Here is a 16796-nt window from a genome sequence, read left to right as displayed (position 1 = left end):
GCGACTGCCTTAGGCTCAGGTCATGATCCTGGAGTCCCGGGATCGAGTCCCGCATCGGGCTCCCTGCTCAGCGGGGAGTCTGCTTCTCCCTCTGACCCTCCTCACTCTCATGTGCTGTCTCTCTCATTCTCTCTCTTTCAAATAAATAAATAAATAAATAAATAAATAAATAAATAAATAGATCTTTAAAAAAAAAAAGAATATATTTAGAGTGAGTCTAATTGTAGAAAGTAAAACAAAACAAAGAAACCCACAAAAAAACCCAGGCAATCTAAACAATATTGTTTAGGGATATACACAGAGGTAGGAAACCATTAAAAAAAAAAAAAAAAGGGGGGGGGAGGAGGGGGTTTATATATAGTGGGGGGTGGCCGCTGGGGAGAATGTGTCACGGTTGGGCACGTGGGCTTCTAAGGTACTTGGAATATTCATCGACCTGGGGGCTGGGCGTTTGTTTTTTATTGTTCTTTATCCTGCATTTATGCATGTTACATACTCTTCTGTATATATCACACATTTTACACAAGAAAAACAGCGATGGTATGTGCTCGACTCTGCCCCTTTTCTCCATCCAATCCCTATTCTTGCCCTCGCCTGCCAGAGGAGGGGCCAGGGTCCCTCATCCACAGTTCTCCTCTGTTTCTGAGTGGGTCAGAGGAATATGGGGGTGAGGGCCTCCCCTCTGCAGCTGGGCCCTGGCTACTCCAGGGTGAGAAGGCCTGGGGAAAGCCAGGCCAGCCGAGGCCGGCTGGCTCGGCTCTTTCTGCCAACTCTGGGGATTAGGCCAGGGCTCTGGCCCACCTGTTGTTTCACTCATTCAACATGCACAGAGCACGGAGCGCTTACAGTGAGCACTGGGTGCTGTTGGGAGGGTTCACATAAGTGAGAAGTGGTCTTTGACCTCAAAGATCTTACAGTGTACTCGGAGGGAATCATATACCCAAATAATATGGTACCAGAAAAATGTGAGCTAAATGTTACAGGACTACTTATCTACTCTTTCAATAAACATTTGTTGAGCACCTATTATGTACCAAGAACCATGCTGGGTGGTGAACATATAAGGGCAACTGAATCATAATCCTGGCCCTTAAGTTCTTAGCCTAATTCGGAGGAAACACACATCCAAGATAAATACAACAGTGGGGCAAGCCCACGGAGGCGGATAGGCCCAGGGAGAAGCAGGGAGGCCACCCTCTCTCACCCCCGCCTCCTTAGGCTAGGAGAGATGGAGTGGGGAAGGTTGGAGCAGGGAGGTCTTCCTAAAAATTCAGACCCTGAACTGAGACTTTAGGGATGAGGAAAACAAGGTCAAGGTTAAGGGCTGGAAGGACATCTTTTGCAGAGGGACCAGCTGGGCAAAGGCACAGGGGTAAGGAACAGCACCTGAGGACTATTTGCTACCAAAACACAAGTACTCAGCAGGGATGGGGAGAGAAGCAGCTAGAGGGGACAGCCGAGGGGGATCAGAGTCAGATTTGCCTTGTAAAAACCTTAGATTTTATAGGTACTGAGATCCACTGAAAGATTTAGGGGGAGCTGGATAGTTCACTCTGGCCCAGGATAGAGGAAGGGTTGAGGGACACAGATTGGAGGAAGGCGGACAGGCTGTCAGGTGGTTGTGGATCCAAAAAATATTTAGATAGGCTAGTTCTGTCTGAGAGTAGATGGGTGGTGGGTGTGGGAGGCACCAGCTCCCTGCCCAGCCACCAGGTGGAGCAGGGTGAAAAGAGGGCTTCAAGCCAGAACTAGTGTGGCTCTGGGCTCTGGGTACCAAGGAGCACTAAGTGTGGGCAGAGGATGGCAAGGAATGAGAACAGGATCCGGCACAATTTGACCCCAGGGTTCGCAAAGGCTGGCTTGTGGACAGGACCGGACTGACGAAGCAAGGGCATGTAATGAGCTGCTTATAAATGAAATGTATGCACACTGAGAAACTATCCTTAGAAGCGTTTGCAATTCAGTCAATAAAGAAACACATCACTCAGAGGCATCAAGTGCATTACCAAAAGAAATCTCTTCAAGACTCCAGAGTGGTTTAATCCTGGGGAGGAGGGGTGGAGGACAGGGGTTGTGTTTTTAAACAAAAGTAAACATGTTAAACTATCATCTTTTAAAACTCACGGACATAAAACATATATGTAATTAAAAAAAAAAAGCACTGGCTTTTGTTCTGAGTTTACGTCCCTTCCACTTTTTTTAATTGCTAAAAGTGTCTTTTTTTTTTTTTTTTTTTTGGTATGAAACGATACAAGATAGAGGATAGCCAGCTTCTCCCCCGCTCCCCTCACGTCCTCATTTGGCAAAACAAAAACGAAAAAAGGCCTTGAGCCCTGTGCATCTTGACATCCGAGGCTGGGAGCCGCTGGTCCAGAGCGCGGGGCCTAAGGCCGGAGAGCGGCGACTCGGCTCGCCTGCAACCCCGCGGGCGGCCGGCAGAGGTCAGGCGAGTTCCACGCAGGCCCCGCAGAACCGCGCCCGAGTCCGGGAGTCCCAGCAACGCTCCCTCGGCGGAGCGGGGTACGGGGAGGACACCGGGCCTGCCCTAACCTAGGGGTCGCGACTAACGGTCACCCGGGATCTCGGTCTGGCTCTGCCTGGTGGGGCATAAACTGGGCACTAGCCACCAAATTAAAAAGAGGGTTCTCCCACCCCACCTCCCACGCCGCATTAACACCCGCTCTGGCTCCACCTCGCCTCTGGGCGTGGCTGGGTGGCTGGCTCCTGCAGGCTGAGTTCCGTGCCCCTGGGCCACTCACCTGTCATCTGGAAGGCCGCCCTGCACAACACTGCCTCCCACACCGGGTTGTGGTCAAGACCAAGGAGCTAATACATCAAATCCAGACTTGAGAGTGCCACATAAGACTTGTTTTTACTAGAATTAGGATTCAGGCCTCCGGGGGAAGTGTCCTTTAGGTCCCAGGTCCGTTTTTCTAAAAGGTTGCCCGCGCCTCAGCATGGCCCCTGGGGATGTGATTAGGTCCAGCGTTGATCAAGGAATCCGCATTTTACTGGTTGCCAAATTCTGATCAACAGCGTGCCCAGACCACACTTGAGAACCATTCTCAGCTTCTGTTGCCATCCCACAGGACAAACACTAGGCAAACATCGAATGGGGGCCTGGGCTGGTCGTGTGACCCACCTAAAATTGGAGTGGGTTGCATTAGAAGCAGCCCCAGGAAGGACTTGCCCCAGGAACGACTAGCTGGTGCTGTGGTTACACGATGCTCGGAAACCAGAATCCCCCAGAAGAACCAAAGTGAAGTGCCCCTTGCTCTTCCATTCGCGACTCGGGCTACACTCTGTTTTTGGCTTTATTTTAAAATACGCCTTTTCTGTTTCATATATAGCACTGGGAGAACAGTCACATTCTCCCCAAGTTGGTGGCGGGGCTCCGCAGCACACGTGGACCGGAGGAAACATTCCATCCTGTCACACTCTGAACAGCTCCAGGCTGCTTGTTCCAGCTACACTTTAAACCCAGCAAGACCACTATTTCGGTCCCACTCATGTCCAACAAAGCAGGGGGCAGGCCAGGGAAGTAAAGGGACTGTGCCACAAGCCCTGGGTTTCCCCCTGAGGATAGAACTGGGCTAATGCCACCTGTCTCAGGCATCAGGCTGGAACAGCACTTAGCCGCAGGCCAGCACCAAAAGTCTGAAAGGCACCCCTCGGCCGAGAGACAAGAAAACCGGTTCTTTTAGGGAATTTAGACATGGTGGAACAACCCAAACCCATTCCACTCTTGACTGTGCAGGGGGGCTCCAGGCTGGCATTCTCATTTCTGCTGATCTAGATTCTAGCTCCAGTTCTGACCTTGGGAAAACCAAATCGTCTTTATCTTTTAAGATTTTATTTACTCGCGTGTGTGTGAGCAAGTGGAAGAGCAGAGGGGGAGGGAGGCAGAGGGGAAAGAATCTCGAGCAGACTCGTGCTGAGCGTGGAGTCTGACGTGGGGCTTGATCCCATGACCCTGAGATCATGACCTGAGCCGAAACCAAGAGTTGGAAGCTTACCTGATTGAACCACCAGGCGCCCCTGTGTCAGTTTTAAAAAACATGGGGGTGGTGGGCGCCTGGGTGGCTCAGTCGGTTAAGCGACTGCCTTCGGCTCAGGTCATGATCCTGGAGTCCCGGGATCGAGTCCCGCATCGGGCTCCCTGCTCGGCAGGGAGTCTGCCTCTCCCTCTGACCTTCCCCCCTCTCGTGCTCTCTCTCTCTCAAACAAATAAAATCTTTAAAAAACAAAACAAAACAAAAACAAAACATGGGGGTAGCATTCAGAAATGTATGAGCTTCCTTCTAGCTCTCAGACTCCTATCTCTCTGGACTCCCTCCTTCCTTTAAAACCACTGGGAGATCTGGGGAAGGGAGGCTGAAACCTCTTCTGTCCTCAAGGCACATGCCATCTCTTTGTCCCGCATCACCAGTGAGTAGGCAGGAGGACAGGAGTAGGGCCCGGACTAACTACTCCCCAAGGACATGGGGCTAGCGTCAGACAGGAGGCAGTAGCAAGTAGACTGCTTCACCCCTAAAAAACACCAGTTTTAGAAGCAGATGGGTTTGCTTCCTAATTCTTAATACAAAATGGCAGCAGCCGCGGGGCTGTTGTAACAAAACTAGCCATAGGGCATCCAGAGAAATGTACATAGGCAGCCTTAGTTGGAGTTGAGCTGCAGCCAGGCCTGCTGCCCAGTCAGCTGAGGGCTGTCATCCGGCCAGGACTAGATGGTGGCAGCGGCAGAGCAGGGCTGAAGGGCTCAGAGGTGCTGCCATGGAGGCTGGCACTGAGCCGATCCCTCGCAAGCACACTGACCTCTGTGGACCTCCCCCCCCCACCACCCCGTGCAGTCTGGGTGGCCCAGGTCTGAGATGCTCCACCCCAACACCATGGGGTTTCCGCCCTAAAGGAATGAAGCCCTGGGGGGGGGGCGGTGGGCAGAGGGACTGCTGCCGAGCGGGTGCCTGCTCATAAGCTACGGGGAATTGATGCCTCTAGAAATTGGCAGAAACAAAGGCTAGGTTTGGGGGTTTTTTTCCCCCTCGAAAGAAGAGGCTGCAGGTTCAAATACATGTAGAGGGGGCAATGCTTCTGGTGCACTGGGCTCCCTGCCAGAGGCACAGCCCCCTCCCCTCCAAAAAAGGGGTGGCTGCCAGCCTGCCCCCAAGTGCTCACCCAGGGAAGTGGAGGGCTCGGACGTTAGAGAGTCAGCGAAGCCTTCCCAGCAAGCCCCAGAAAAGTCAGTACGCTTCCTGCTGGGTCCATTTTAAGCCACAGAACACTTGCCAGGGAGGCCCTCCACCCACCTCAACTCTCATTAATGTCGGGCAGCATCTTCAGACCAGAAGGTGTGACTAGAAATGGCGCTCCCTTTCCCCCATGCCTGCCTATAACTTGCGGCATCCGGGGGGTAGGCGGGCAGGCTGGCTGGGCTCTGAGACCCACAGCACTTGTCAGCCGTGGTAGACACCTCACGGCAGAGGCCAAGGGCTGATGCAAGTGCAGCTGAGCAGCAAGGGAGCTGCCGTTATCTCTATGTCCAAAGAAAGGCCTCTAGGTGCTGAGAAAGGGGGTGAAGGGTCTTGGGGTTAGTGGAAGTCTGCGTTGAAGGCTCTGCCGATGATCAGCCGCCTCATCTCACTGGTCCCAGCCCCAATCTCATACAGCTTGGCATCTCGCAGAAAGCGGCCCATGGGAAAGTCGTTGATATAGCCGTTGGCACCTGCAGCCAGGGTTCGGGCCGAGAAGAAAAGACAACAGGAGGTGATGGGCAGTGAGGAAAGCAAACGGAGAGCCAAGTGTATAGAAACAGGCCAGAGGAGAAGAGAACTGATTAAAGAGAAGGAGCAAGTGGTGGTGAGAGGGGAGGCTGTGGGCAACACCAGCGGGGACGAGGGGCCGGAAGGCCACCCAGAGAGCTGAGGCCACCAGGCAAAGATGGGGACCGCCACTGGCCAACCTGGGGAGGCAGACAGGAAGATACTGCACAGCAGTCACTGGGTGCCAGGCCCAGGGAGGGTAAGTCATTTGTACAGGTCACAAAGCCAGTCGGTGGCAGGGCTAGGCTTCAAACCCAGGCCTTCTGGCCCAACTCTGGGCTCTGCAGCACTGTGCAGCACTGACACGAGGCCGTCCCGCCCCCGAGGCATCCCTCCCTCCCCACTTCCCAGGGTTCACAGGACCAGGCAGTAAGTGTGAGAGGGAGGCACTGCTGCCAGGATGGGCCCCTCGGGGCCTCTGGCAGTTTTCTCATTTGCTTTAACATGTCTTCCTAGTGACTAGGGCAGAAGCCTAAAGGTGCCGGCTCAGCGGCAGCGAGCGGAAGCACTGCGGCGGGGAGCGGGGAGCGGGGAGCGGGGGGGGGGGGGCCACTCACCGAAGCACTGAATGCCGTCCAGGGCCACCTGTGTGGCGCACTCAGCTGCGTAAAGGATCACCCCCGCGCAGTCCTGTGGGAGGGGGCTCCGGGTCAGCAGGGCCCTGCCAGGGCCACGCGGGGAGGGAGTCCCCATAGCCGGCCCTTACCTTGGCAGTGCAGTGGCCCTGATCACAGGCCTTGGCGACATTGTAGACATACTGCCGACAGGCCATGAGACGGGTGTACATGTCGGCCATTTTCCCCTGCATCAGCTGGGCACAAGGGGGGGTGGTCACAAGTCAACATGCTGGAGCCACGTGCCTCTCAGACACTCCCCCTAGTCACCCAAAGCAGGTCAGCAGTAGCCACCCGAGAGCCAGGCCCGGGGATGCCAGGGCACAGCGAGGAGACTGGACTTGCCTAGGGTGACAGAGGTGCCCAGAGAGCAGCCACCGCACTGTGGAGCCCACAAGCTGAGAGGGCTCTCTCCCCAGCCGCGGCCCCCACGGACGCCCTGTGGTGGCTTCACAGCAGGAAGCGTGACCAGAAATGTTGCTCCCTTCCCTTGGGCCTGCCTACAACCTGCTCACTTCGCCATCCAGCCTTACAATGTCTAGTTCATTCATCTCAAGTAGGAAGTGAGCGGACACGAGAGCCACTTCCTGACAAGTTCCCAAAGCCAGGCGGCATGCCAAAGGAGCCTCCGATCCAAGCCTCCAGACTCATTTTGGTGGCGAAAGATAGGGAATGCCCCACTTGCTCATTTGCTAAAGATAATCTGCACCCAATGAAAAAGTACACTGCAGCAAAAGCATTCCACTCACCTGGAAGTGGCCAATCTTCTGGCCAAAGGCTTCCCTTGTGTGTAGGTAGGGAATGGTGTGGTCGAGGACGGCCTGCATGAGCCTGCCAGAAGAAAGACACTGAGGAGGTGCCTCACTGTACCCCCACTGCCAGTGGGGGTGGCAGAATGCCAACGTGGGAAGGCTTGGGGGGAGACGGCTTGGCAGGAGAGGAGGAGCATGAAGACTCTGATGACCCCTGCGCCATCACTGCACCGACTGCCCAGGACGTGTGCCCGTCTCCCTGACACCAGATGGAGGGGCAGGATCCCTGGGCAAACAGGCCTTAGAGCCTGGGTGTCCTGTTTCATCCTGAATAATTAAGCAGAATGGCACCTCAGGCCTCTTGTCTGTCATCTGGTAATATTTCCTTTCATTGTGAAGAAAGCACATGTGGGAGGGGGAGGTTTGCTCATTTCGTCTCCAAGAAAGAAGGTACATCTTCCAGGAGGCAGTTCCCACTGGCCCCCCTCAAGGGGAAGGCTGTGATGTCATGATCTGCTAAGGAGGCCAAAAGCCCAGCTCCCCCGAGCCTCACACTCACCCAAGGGGCCCACCAGCCAGCACCAGCCGCTCCAGGTCCAGCCCACTCATCAGCACGTAGACGCCCTTACTTAGATGGCCCAGGATGTTGGCAGCTGCCGGGGAAAAGTGCCAGTCAGGGGGGAGAGGGCTGTCCACAGCCTCCTCACTTTTATAAAAGCTGCTAGGTTTGCTTTTGTGGCTTTCACACAGGCCCTAAAATGTCACCTGACTTCTGACCTTCAACTAGGGTTCCGAGTGAAAGGATGGAGCTTATCACTACTTCCAGTTAGATGTAGAGCTTGCTATGGGGCTCCTGGGTGACTCCGTCGGTTAAGCCTTGGGCTCAGGTCACGATCTCAGGGTCCCGGGATGGAGTCTTGCATAGGACTCCCTGCTCAGCGGGGAGTCTGCTTCTCCCTCTCCCTACCCACTCCCCCACTCATGCTCTCTCTCTCAAATAAATAAGTGAAATCTTAAAAAAAAAAAAAAAGGAGAGCTTGCTAGAGGGACTCCCCCCACAACCACCACCCCGCCACACACACACACCCCATTCATAAGACAAGACACCAAGGCCCCATCTTTAGACGTTCCCTTTCTCTTCCTCGACTGCTTTGGATGGGGAAAAAAAAGTTAATTTGGTCTAGAAGCCATCCAACCCCTCCCTAGTTCTTTTTACCCATGCCCATAAAGGAAACTGAGAATTAACTGTCCCCCGGGTTGAGTCTGCCCTCTGCTCCAATATCACCAGCCCCCAACCCTGACAAGAGTGGTATCTGGAACAGTCTTTGTCTAAGAGACAGGTCATTCAGTGCTAGTTACAGAACGTGCTGAGCACCTCCTCACCCCGGAAGCCAGGGCACTGGATGGCCCTGGGAGGTGTGGGCAGGAAACTCAGTACAGGGTGGACCACTGACTGGCCTAATGATGGCAGTTATTTCCTGCTGACAAAGAAGGATCCACACTGATCCTGCCTCCCTAGACGCTCCTTATAACCAAAGCACACCATTTTGGGTTCCTGGGTCATGGGGGAGAGGGATGGTCTTTGGCTGAGGCACACAGCAAACCTGGCTGGTCATCACATCTATGCCCTTGGTCTAATTAGCATGTGACGGGTATGCTGGCTCTCCCACTACGTGTCATGTTTTTAGTTACACTTCAGGGGCAAAAATACTCAAATTGAATTCCCTTGTCTTCACTGAGTCTGGCTTCCTTCAGTGTATCTGAATGGTTTTTTTTTAGCACCGTTAATGAGTCCCTCACCTGGGCTATTCAGGGAAATGCACAAACAAGGAAGTCTGGAGGACAGGAGAGGTTGAGGGCACATCTCAGCCGTCTATGCCAGGTACTGGCATACCACCCTGGGCACACTGTATTAGTCACGTAGGAAATAGCACCCTTCATGGCAGCCACAGGCAGGGACACAGCTCTGGCCAGAAGGACAGCTACCCAGCAGCCCAAGGCCCACACGTATGGGCCCATGGACAAGCACAACAGAGAGAGGCTCACCGTCGAGACACATGTCCGACACATGTCCTTGGTAAGCTAATAATGGTGAGCTTCTCTTACTCAGAGATGGGCTTTCTCAGCTTATGATACGGTCAGACAGGGGCTTGCCCGTTCTCAGGGACTCACCAGGAACCTTGCAGTCTTCAAAGATTAGCTCACAGGTGTTAGAGCCCCTCATCCCCAGCTTGTCCAGCTTCTTGGAGGTGCCGAAGCCAGGCATCCCCTTTACGGGAAAAAAAGGTGGCCCCAATTACAGACCAGTCCCCAAGGCGGGGGCTAGTAAAAGGCAGACCCCTGGGAAGTGCCCGCCCTCCCATCCAGTCCCTGAATTTGCATCCCACTCTCGGGGCCCCCACTCTGTAGGACCACCCCGCTCCTAGAAACTCCAGCCCTAACGTCCCACCCTCCTGTGCTGCTAGGTGCGTTCTCCCCGCTTCTCACAGGAGCAGTTCTTTCGCAATCAAATACCCACTCCCTGGGCAGCCCCGGACCTTTGCCAGCTTTGTTTCCTCTCCTCAGGGGAAAGCACTTCCAAGACCCTCTCTCCAGGTAACTCAATTCCTTTGCCTCTGTTCCTCTGCCATCTGTACCTGAGTCCCACCCAGGACCAATTCGGCCACCTGCATGCTCTGGCCTGGCTAACCAGGTGCAGTATGCATTGCCAAGTGCCTGCCAGACAGTGCGGACAGGCAGGCTAATGACAGTGGCGCCACGTGACCGTGAGATTACCAATGTCTGCCGGGCCCTTTGGACTACTTACTTTTCTTTCCTCCAGTCTTAGTCCTCTCTCTCCATGGAGGGTATTGCAAACCTCTATGACACTCAATTCTTGGAATTCTCTCCCAGCTCCCCGACCCCCACGGTTCCCAGCCCTCACACCGCACAGTCATGAGGCAGATGGCTTCTCCACTGTCACCTGTAACCCAGCCCTCCCTTTCCCACGGCTCACTGTTGGGTTTGGCTCACTTACTCCCACACACCTCAGTTTCTCCATTTTCCTTTCTCTCTACCAAATCATTTGCTCAGTTTTCTCCCATTCTTAAAAACAAACTCAAATGTCCCCCTTTTCATTCCAACTCCCGGTCTACCTCCCCCTTACTTTGCTGCGGCCTTCATCTACCACCCCCCCTCCACCCCCGACCTTCCTGTTCACAGGGTGCTCTCCACAGCCACTCTCCCCAAGGCCACCAGGGACACCCTGGTTGTCAGATCCAGCTGCCTCCTTCCAGTCCTTATCTTCCTGGATCTCTCTGTGTGGCTCCACCACGCTCAGACCTGACTCACCCTTCTGGGGCTCCCAGTTTGGCCACCCTCCTTTCAGTCGGCTCTTCTACTCTGCCCTCACCTCGGGGAGCCTTGGCGGAGCACGCACTGATTGTGTCCACGACAAGCAGAAGAGAGCCATCTCTGGTACTGACTTCAGGCGACAAAAGTCTCCCAGCATGCACTGCCCTCCACTCACCTTTTCCACAATAAAGGCTGTGATGCCCCGAGAGGCTGGCACTGCAGCCAGATCTGTCTTGGCGTAGATAATAAGGATGTCAGCATCAGGGCCGTTGGTGATCCAGAACTTGTTCCCATTCAGGATGTAGTGATCACCTAAGGACAAGAAGTTGGCTACTTGCTCAAGCCATGTTGGCCTGTCCCAACCAGTCAGTTCATGGACCTGCTGCTGGGCAGGAAGCTGGGACAGTTCTGGAAACCTGGCAGAGGCCACCTCCAATGACTGTTCCCTCACCCTGAGAAGGGCTGTCCCTCTGTCCATGTCAGCTCCCACTCCAGAAGCTCCCAAGGCAAGAGGAGCCTCACCTTTCTTTTCTGCTTTTAGCTTCATGGAGACAACATCAGAGCCAGCATTGGGCTCACTCATGGCCAGGGCTCCGATGTACTCACCACTGATCAGCTGCAAGGAAAACCACAAGGGCTGGTTATGACTTCAGAAGTCCTCTGTGGGAGCCTACGACATTGCTTCTCACCTGTTCACATGACACCCCTTCAGACTTCTCTCAGACCAGGTATTGGTAAAGTCCTGGAAGAGAAGCCCACTATCCGTAAGACTAAACATCTCTCCCTTTCCCATTCCCTTTGCAAGGGAAGTGAGTCCTAGTCTTCCGTTTCTTTTTTCTTTTTTAAAGATTTTATTTATTTATTTGAGAGACAGAGAATGAGAGAGAGAGAGCACGAGAGGGAAGAGGGTCAGAGGGAGAAGCAGACTCCCCGCCGAGCAGGGAGCCCGAGGCGGGACTCGATCCCGGGACTCCAGGATCATGACCTGAGCCGAAGGCAGTCGCTCAACCAACTGAGCCACCCAGGCGCCCGTAGTCTTCCATTTCTTCAAATGCTCTGCAAATGATGTCCAGTGACTGACTCAGGAGTTCTGGTCCTGTTTTTATTTTTGTTTTTTTATTATATATATATTTTAAAGATTTTATTTATTTGACAGAGGGAGACACAGCGAGAGAGGGAACACAAGCAGAGGGAGTGGGAGAGGGAGAAGCGGGCTTCCCCGCGGAGCAGGGAGCCCGACGCGGGGCTCGACCCCAGGACCCTGGGACCATGACCTGAGCCGAAGGCAGCCGCTTAACGACGGAGCCACCCAGGCGCCCCTCTGGTCCTATTTTTAATTCTTTTGATTGAATTATTTTAAAAGCAAGTCCCTGACCCTTCCTATCCGTATCTGGTTGAAGGCAGCATGCTGCAGAAAGCAAGTCTGCCTGGCCCTAGCCGAACCGGGAGGGTGCCTCAGGGTCTCTCCCTCCCCATCTCCTCACCTTGGGGAGGTACTTTTCCTTCTGGGCCTCATTTCCATTGCGCACAATTTGGTTGACGCAGAGGTTGGAGTGAGCACCGTAACTGAGCCCCACTGCTCCAGAAGCTCGGGATATCTCTTCCATCACCAGCACCTGTTCCAAGTAGCCCAGGCCGGAGCCGCCGTACTGAACTGGGAGTGAAGGCAGGGCAGCACAGCAGAAAAGGCAGCCCAGATTACATTGGGACATTCGCAGGAATGTTTACCAGCAGCAAAGAAATACCCTTGTAGCTCCTACTCCAAGTTACCCCTAGGAAGGTCGATAGGCTGACGCCGTGGGCCCTACTTTACCAGCTCACAGAACTGGCTTTGTCTGCTGCCTCTGGTCAGCTGAGGTGTGGTTCAGAAAACAGGCAATGCAAACACCTGCTTTATCCCGGACAGACCTCTTAAGGAAGACAAGAGAGCCTGAGCACCCAAATGTTCAGAAAGTCGCAGAAGTGCACAGGCAGATGAATAAATGAAGGGCGACCTGGAGTTAACCAAGAAACACAAAGAGGAAGGGTCAGAGCACTAAGAATAGACACTAAGCAAAGGAAGGTGAGATTTTCATAGCATAGGTGTTTGGACCTAACAAAGCACGTCTATCAAATCAACATGTTATTTGATATGACGTTATATGTCAATTATGTCTTTAAAAAGTTTAAAAAAAAAAAAGGCAAGACTAGTAACAGAGGATAGGAGTGCCACAGATAGTGAATTTCAGAGCTCCTTACCAAAAAAATGTGGCTTTTTCTCGGCAACAGATCAACTGGTACTACCACCTCCAACCCCCAGCCTTGCTCTTTGGCAAAACCCTGGTGAGACTCTTTGCACCCGGGGGCATCTGGCTGGCTCAGTCGGCAGAACATGCGACTCTTGATCTCCAGGTTAAGAGTTCAAGCCCCAAGATGGGTAAAGAGATGATTTTAAAAAAATAATAAAATCTTAAAACAAAATAAGGCTCTACACACGTTTACTCTGCCCAAGAAGTCAGGCTCATCCTAAGCTCTAGGGAAAGGTTAGCCCAACCCCTGCAACTCTAGGAAGGTAAGCCCACAGGTGGGTGACACTGGAAACAGCCACCAGGACAACCAGGTGGAAACCAGAACTTACCAACCAGAACTGGCTTTCTTTGGGGGCGCATAAACCCCCAAGACGCAGTCTGGTCTGGGAGTTCCCAGTAGCGTTCCCCCTACCACTTTACATTAAGATGGTCTACGTTTTTAAGTCTTTCCATTTTATCATGACTCTGTAATCAGCTTAGATCCCAGGAACTGTCTGCAAGTGGCAAGGGAAGACATAAGAACACTGTGTTCCACGTCTCTTCCAATACATGAATACAAGCTGAATCAATGTGGACTGTCCAGGCTTTGGCAGGTGAGACCACAGGCTTATTTCTTTACTGGGCACTGCAAGCCAGGCTGGGCCTCTCCTTCAGGGGCCAACATCCAAACCAAAGCCCACCAGCTCTGTGCCCTCTCCCCCTGGAAACGAGTAGTAAGACCCATACAGGACAATGGGCAGGCCCAGGGTAAGCCTATTAAACACATCATCTGGCCACCTCACATGGAGGCTCAGGCATCTCTCTCCCCCATACCACCCTCTGCTCTCAGATGAGCTCCAGGGCCAGCCTGGGCAGAGGACATAGGCAGTCCCCACAGGGACATACCTGTCCTGAGTGGTCCTGCCTAGACACTAATAGTAGGGCAGAACTTTGGGATTAGGGGAGATGGTAAGACTGAAGTGCAAGACAGCTGCATGATAATGGAGTTTTCTAAACTCCCCAAATCACCTGGGGGAGCTTATTAAACATGCAGAGTTCAAGAGTCTAAGTGATTCTCACCCAGCGAACCACACTGGCTTCAGCCCTTTGCCTTCTGGATGTTACTGCTTAGTGTACTCCTCTCTGGGCTGATAGTCAGTGGGTGCTTTCTCAGGTCCAAGAGGAAGTCTTGGGTTTCTCTGAGCACGATCTTTCCCCTCCTTTCCTGTTTCTTTTGGAAACAGTGTTAAAGGGCATGCAAGAAAAGTTCTCATTAGGGAAGGAAACTATACTCACCAGGGGCGGTGATACCTAAGACCCCCAGGTTTCCTAGCTGCTTCCAAAACTCCTGCCAACAGAAAGGAGTGAGAACAGTGAGCTGTGAGAAGGCAGCCAGTCACAGGTGTCTGGCACATCTGGAACGAGACCCAAATGCTTCACACAAAGAGGCTGCACTGTTAGGGAGGTTTTATTTACCAGGCAGCAGTACAATTCCCAACCCAGTCTAGCCCGGCCCCCAAACTGCCCCCTTGCCGCTCACCTCCCGCCCCCCGCCCCCCACCATGGGCATCATGACTCACTCGAAGGTTCTTGAACTCATTGATATGATCAATCTCCTGGGCCTGGGGGGCTAGGTGCTCCTGAAGAAACTTAGCCATGGTCTGACGAAGCTAGAGGGAGAGAGGTGGACAGATGCCACGGCAACAGTCCCTTACCACCGCTAAGAACAGCATCTCCACTACTGAGGACACATTCAGGAAAACAGGCCACAAGTAACCCCACCAAACGGCATTAGATTGAAACTTAGAGGCCGTATCAGTTTATATACTTCCTCGGAGATGATCTTCCTCTCTCTTAAGGTCCTCAGCATAGACAGCTTGAGTATTTTTAAAATGTCACTCCTGTACATAAAGTCATTCCATGGCTTTTCATTGTCCTTAGATCAGCTCCTTACTCAGGCCTATAAGGCCCTGCATGAGCTGACTCCTACTGACTCTTCCAGCCTTCTCCAGTACCTTTCTCACTCCCACTCATTGTGCTCCAGCCACACCCTCTTCAGTTTCTGGCACATGCCAGGTTTTCTGATCTGAGACTGTGGTTACAAAGAATTACACAAAGGATTAGAAACTCTTGATGGACAAGTTTGAGAGCTAGGATTGAACCCTTTCTGTAAAGTGGGCCCCATGGTGTAGTGGTCAGCACTCTGGACTCTGAAACCTTTCTGTAGGAGGTGATTCAAAGCTCTGTCTACTGACTGCAAACCCAAATGGATTTTGGATTTTCTGGAGGCTGGGGCACTTGCTTAACAGCCAGGAGAATCAGGTTCCTGGGGGACTCTGTGCCAGCATCCAAGTGAACAGTCTCCTTCCAGAAAGGCTCTGGTTCAGCTTCACCTGTAATGCCCTTTCATGTTACTGTTCAACTTTGTGCTTGGACGCAATCGGCTGAAGAACTTACAGCAGGTTCCACAGCGCACTCAAAGCCCTCGAGGTGTGTATTCGAAAGATTCCCTGGTGATGATGATTAAGCAGGCTTGAGAACCATAGTCTTAAGGCAGTGTTCAGGTGTAAGCGGACCTCAGACAGACCGAGGGTCTTTTTGCCACATGCCGGTGGCCCTGCCGATCCTCCACCAAAACACCATCAGCCTCGCAGGAGCCTTCCTGTCCCCGACGCCTTATCTAACTCGGCAGCTAGGCTTTGCTGTTTCCACAGAGGGGAGGCTGAGGCTCGCGCCCGCCCCCCGCGCTCCCACTGCCGCGGCTGAGTGGGCGCCGGGCAGAGGAGCTTCTGGGCGACCTCCGCGAGGGGCGACGCGGCCTGGCCAGCAGGCCTTGGGACCCGGAAGGGGATGAGGCTCCCTACCTGCTTCTGCTCCTCGCTTAGCCCGTTGATCGCATCGTCCACGGGCAAGAGGGAGTGGGCCCGCTGGGACACGAGGCTGGAGAGCCGCGCCCGCGGCGCCCGCAGCCTCCAACTCGCCGCGCGCCGTCCCAGAAGCCAAGCCGAGGTCGCCATCGCTGCCTAGCACGGGGAGCCGGAGCGGGAGCCGGAGGAGCAGCTGCAGCGCCAGCTCCAGCGGCGACGACTCGCCCCTAGGGCTCCACCAATCCCAGGCTTCGCTGCCCCCACCCAATCGGCGAGGGGGTGGGTCTCCAGCAGCCTATCACCGTCCGCGGCCGGCTGAAGGCCGCGCTGCCCTTGGTCACCACGCGAGCCAATCAGCGGTGACGGCTTGACTCCCTGGGCACCCCCGCGACGAGGGAGGTGGGGACTCGCTTTGCCGGAGTCATCTCTACGTGGAGACTTTATTAAGTAGGAGAGCGAGAAAGGCGTCTTCGGAATCGAGGAAAGGTATCTCCCCTGCGTTAAAGTAGCAGTCTCGGACTACAGAAGTCTCTCTGTGGGAAAGGAAGTGTTAAAACAAGGAAGTGTTAAAACAAGGAAGTGTTAAAACAGTCTGGGAAAAAGATGCCCAGTGCTTGGGAATAGTTAAAGCAGATCTGGCGTATCTAAGATTGGGTAAGTGGCGCTGGCTCTGGTGTGCACACTGTTAGAAACCAGGAAAACTTGCTTTATTACATAACAGGGTGTAGTGATTTTGGAGTTTTATGCGAGAGTTGCTGTCTTCCAAATTATTTAATGTTCAAGAAGAACATCAGGACTTTTTTAAAAACAGGGTTGGGGGTGGTGTGAAGATATAGAAAAGGCAAAGTAGTGTGTTACGAGTATTAAAAAGAAAGCCACCGAGCCATAGTGGAGCCACTTAAGGCTCGGAATCAGTAAACCAAGACTTAACTACCTAACTGTAGTTTTCACCGCCCCAGGAATGTAACCTCTAACCACTCGACGTGGGAATGCCTATCAGCACTGGGAAATTTATAGACACCGCCCTTGTGTTCCCCTTAGGATAGACCTTACCTGAAACAATCCTTTGCCTATAATTTCCTTTTTCTATTCTTTTGCTACCTTTTTTTTTTTTTTAAGATTTTATTTGACAGAGAGAGACAGC

At 53.3% G+C, this 16796-nt stretch overlaps 1 protein-coding gene across 2 annotated transcripts in view; it reads right to left on the bottom strand.

Moving 5' to 3' along the window:
* IVD (isovaleryl-CoA dehydrogenase) overlaps positions 1 to 15897 on the bottom strand; it is a 192643-nt gene extending 176746 nt beyond the window's left edge. The window contains exons 1-12 of one of the 2 annotated variants that reach the window (XR_012373597.1): positions 15650 to 15897; positions 14366 to 14455; positions 14082 to 14133; positions 12003 to 12172; positions 11041 to 11134; positions 10694 to 10830; positions 9358 to 9454; positions 7745 to 7838; positions 7183 to 7264; positions 6526 to 6630; positions 6377 to 6449; positions 4246 to 5722 (exon numbers count right to left, since the gene is read on the bottom strand). Coding sequence is in view for 1 of the 2 variants with exons in the window: in XM_025884089.2 (XP_025739874.1) it covers positions 5589 to 5722; positions 6377 to 6449; positions 6526 to 6630; positions 7183 to 7264; positions 7745 to 7838; positions 9358 to 9454; positions 10694 to 10830; positions 11041 to 11134; positions 12003 to 12172; positions 14082 to 14133; positions 14366 to 14455; positions 15650 to 15802 (1281 nt within the window). In the remaining variant the exon portion in view is untranslated. Of the gene's footprint in view, positions 1 to 1998; positions 5723 to 6376; positions 6450 to 6525; positions 6631 to 7182; positions 7265 to 7744; positions 7839 to 9357; positions 9455 to 10693; positions 10831 to 11040; positions 11135 to 12002; positions 12173 to 14081; positions 14134 to 14365; positions 14456 to 15649 lie in introns of those variants that run through there. The other variant, XM_025884089.2, reaches the window with a different exon arrangement.
* Positions 15898 to 16796: the final 899 nt, after the last annotated feature.

This window comes from Callorhinus ursinus, unplaced genomic scaffold, assembly GCF_003265705.2.
Source record: "Callorhinus ursinus isolate GAN/ISIS: 27379988/994484 unplaced genomic scaffold, GSC_fseal_2.0 scaffold25, whole genome shotgun sequence".
Taxonomy (NCBI): domain Eukaryota; kingdom Metazoa; phylum Chordata; class Mammalia; order Carnivora; family Otariidae; genus Callorhinus; species Callorhinus ursinus.
This window is presented reverse-complemented; position numbering and strand designations above follow the sequence as displayed.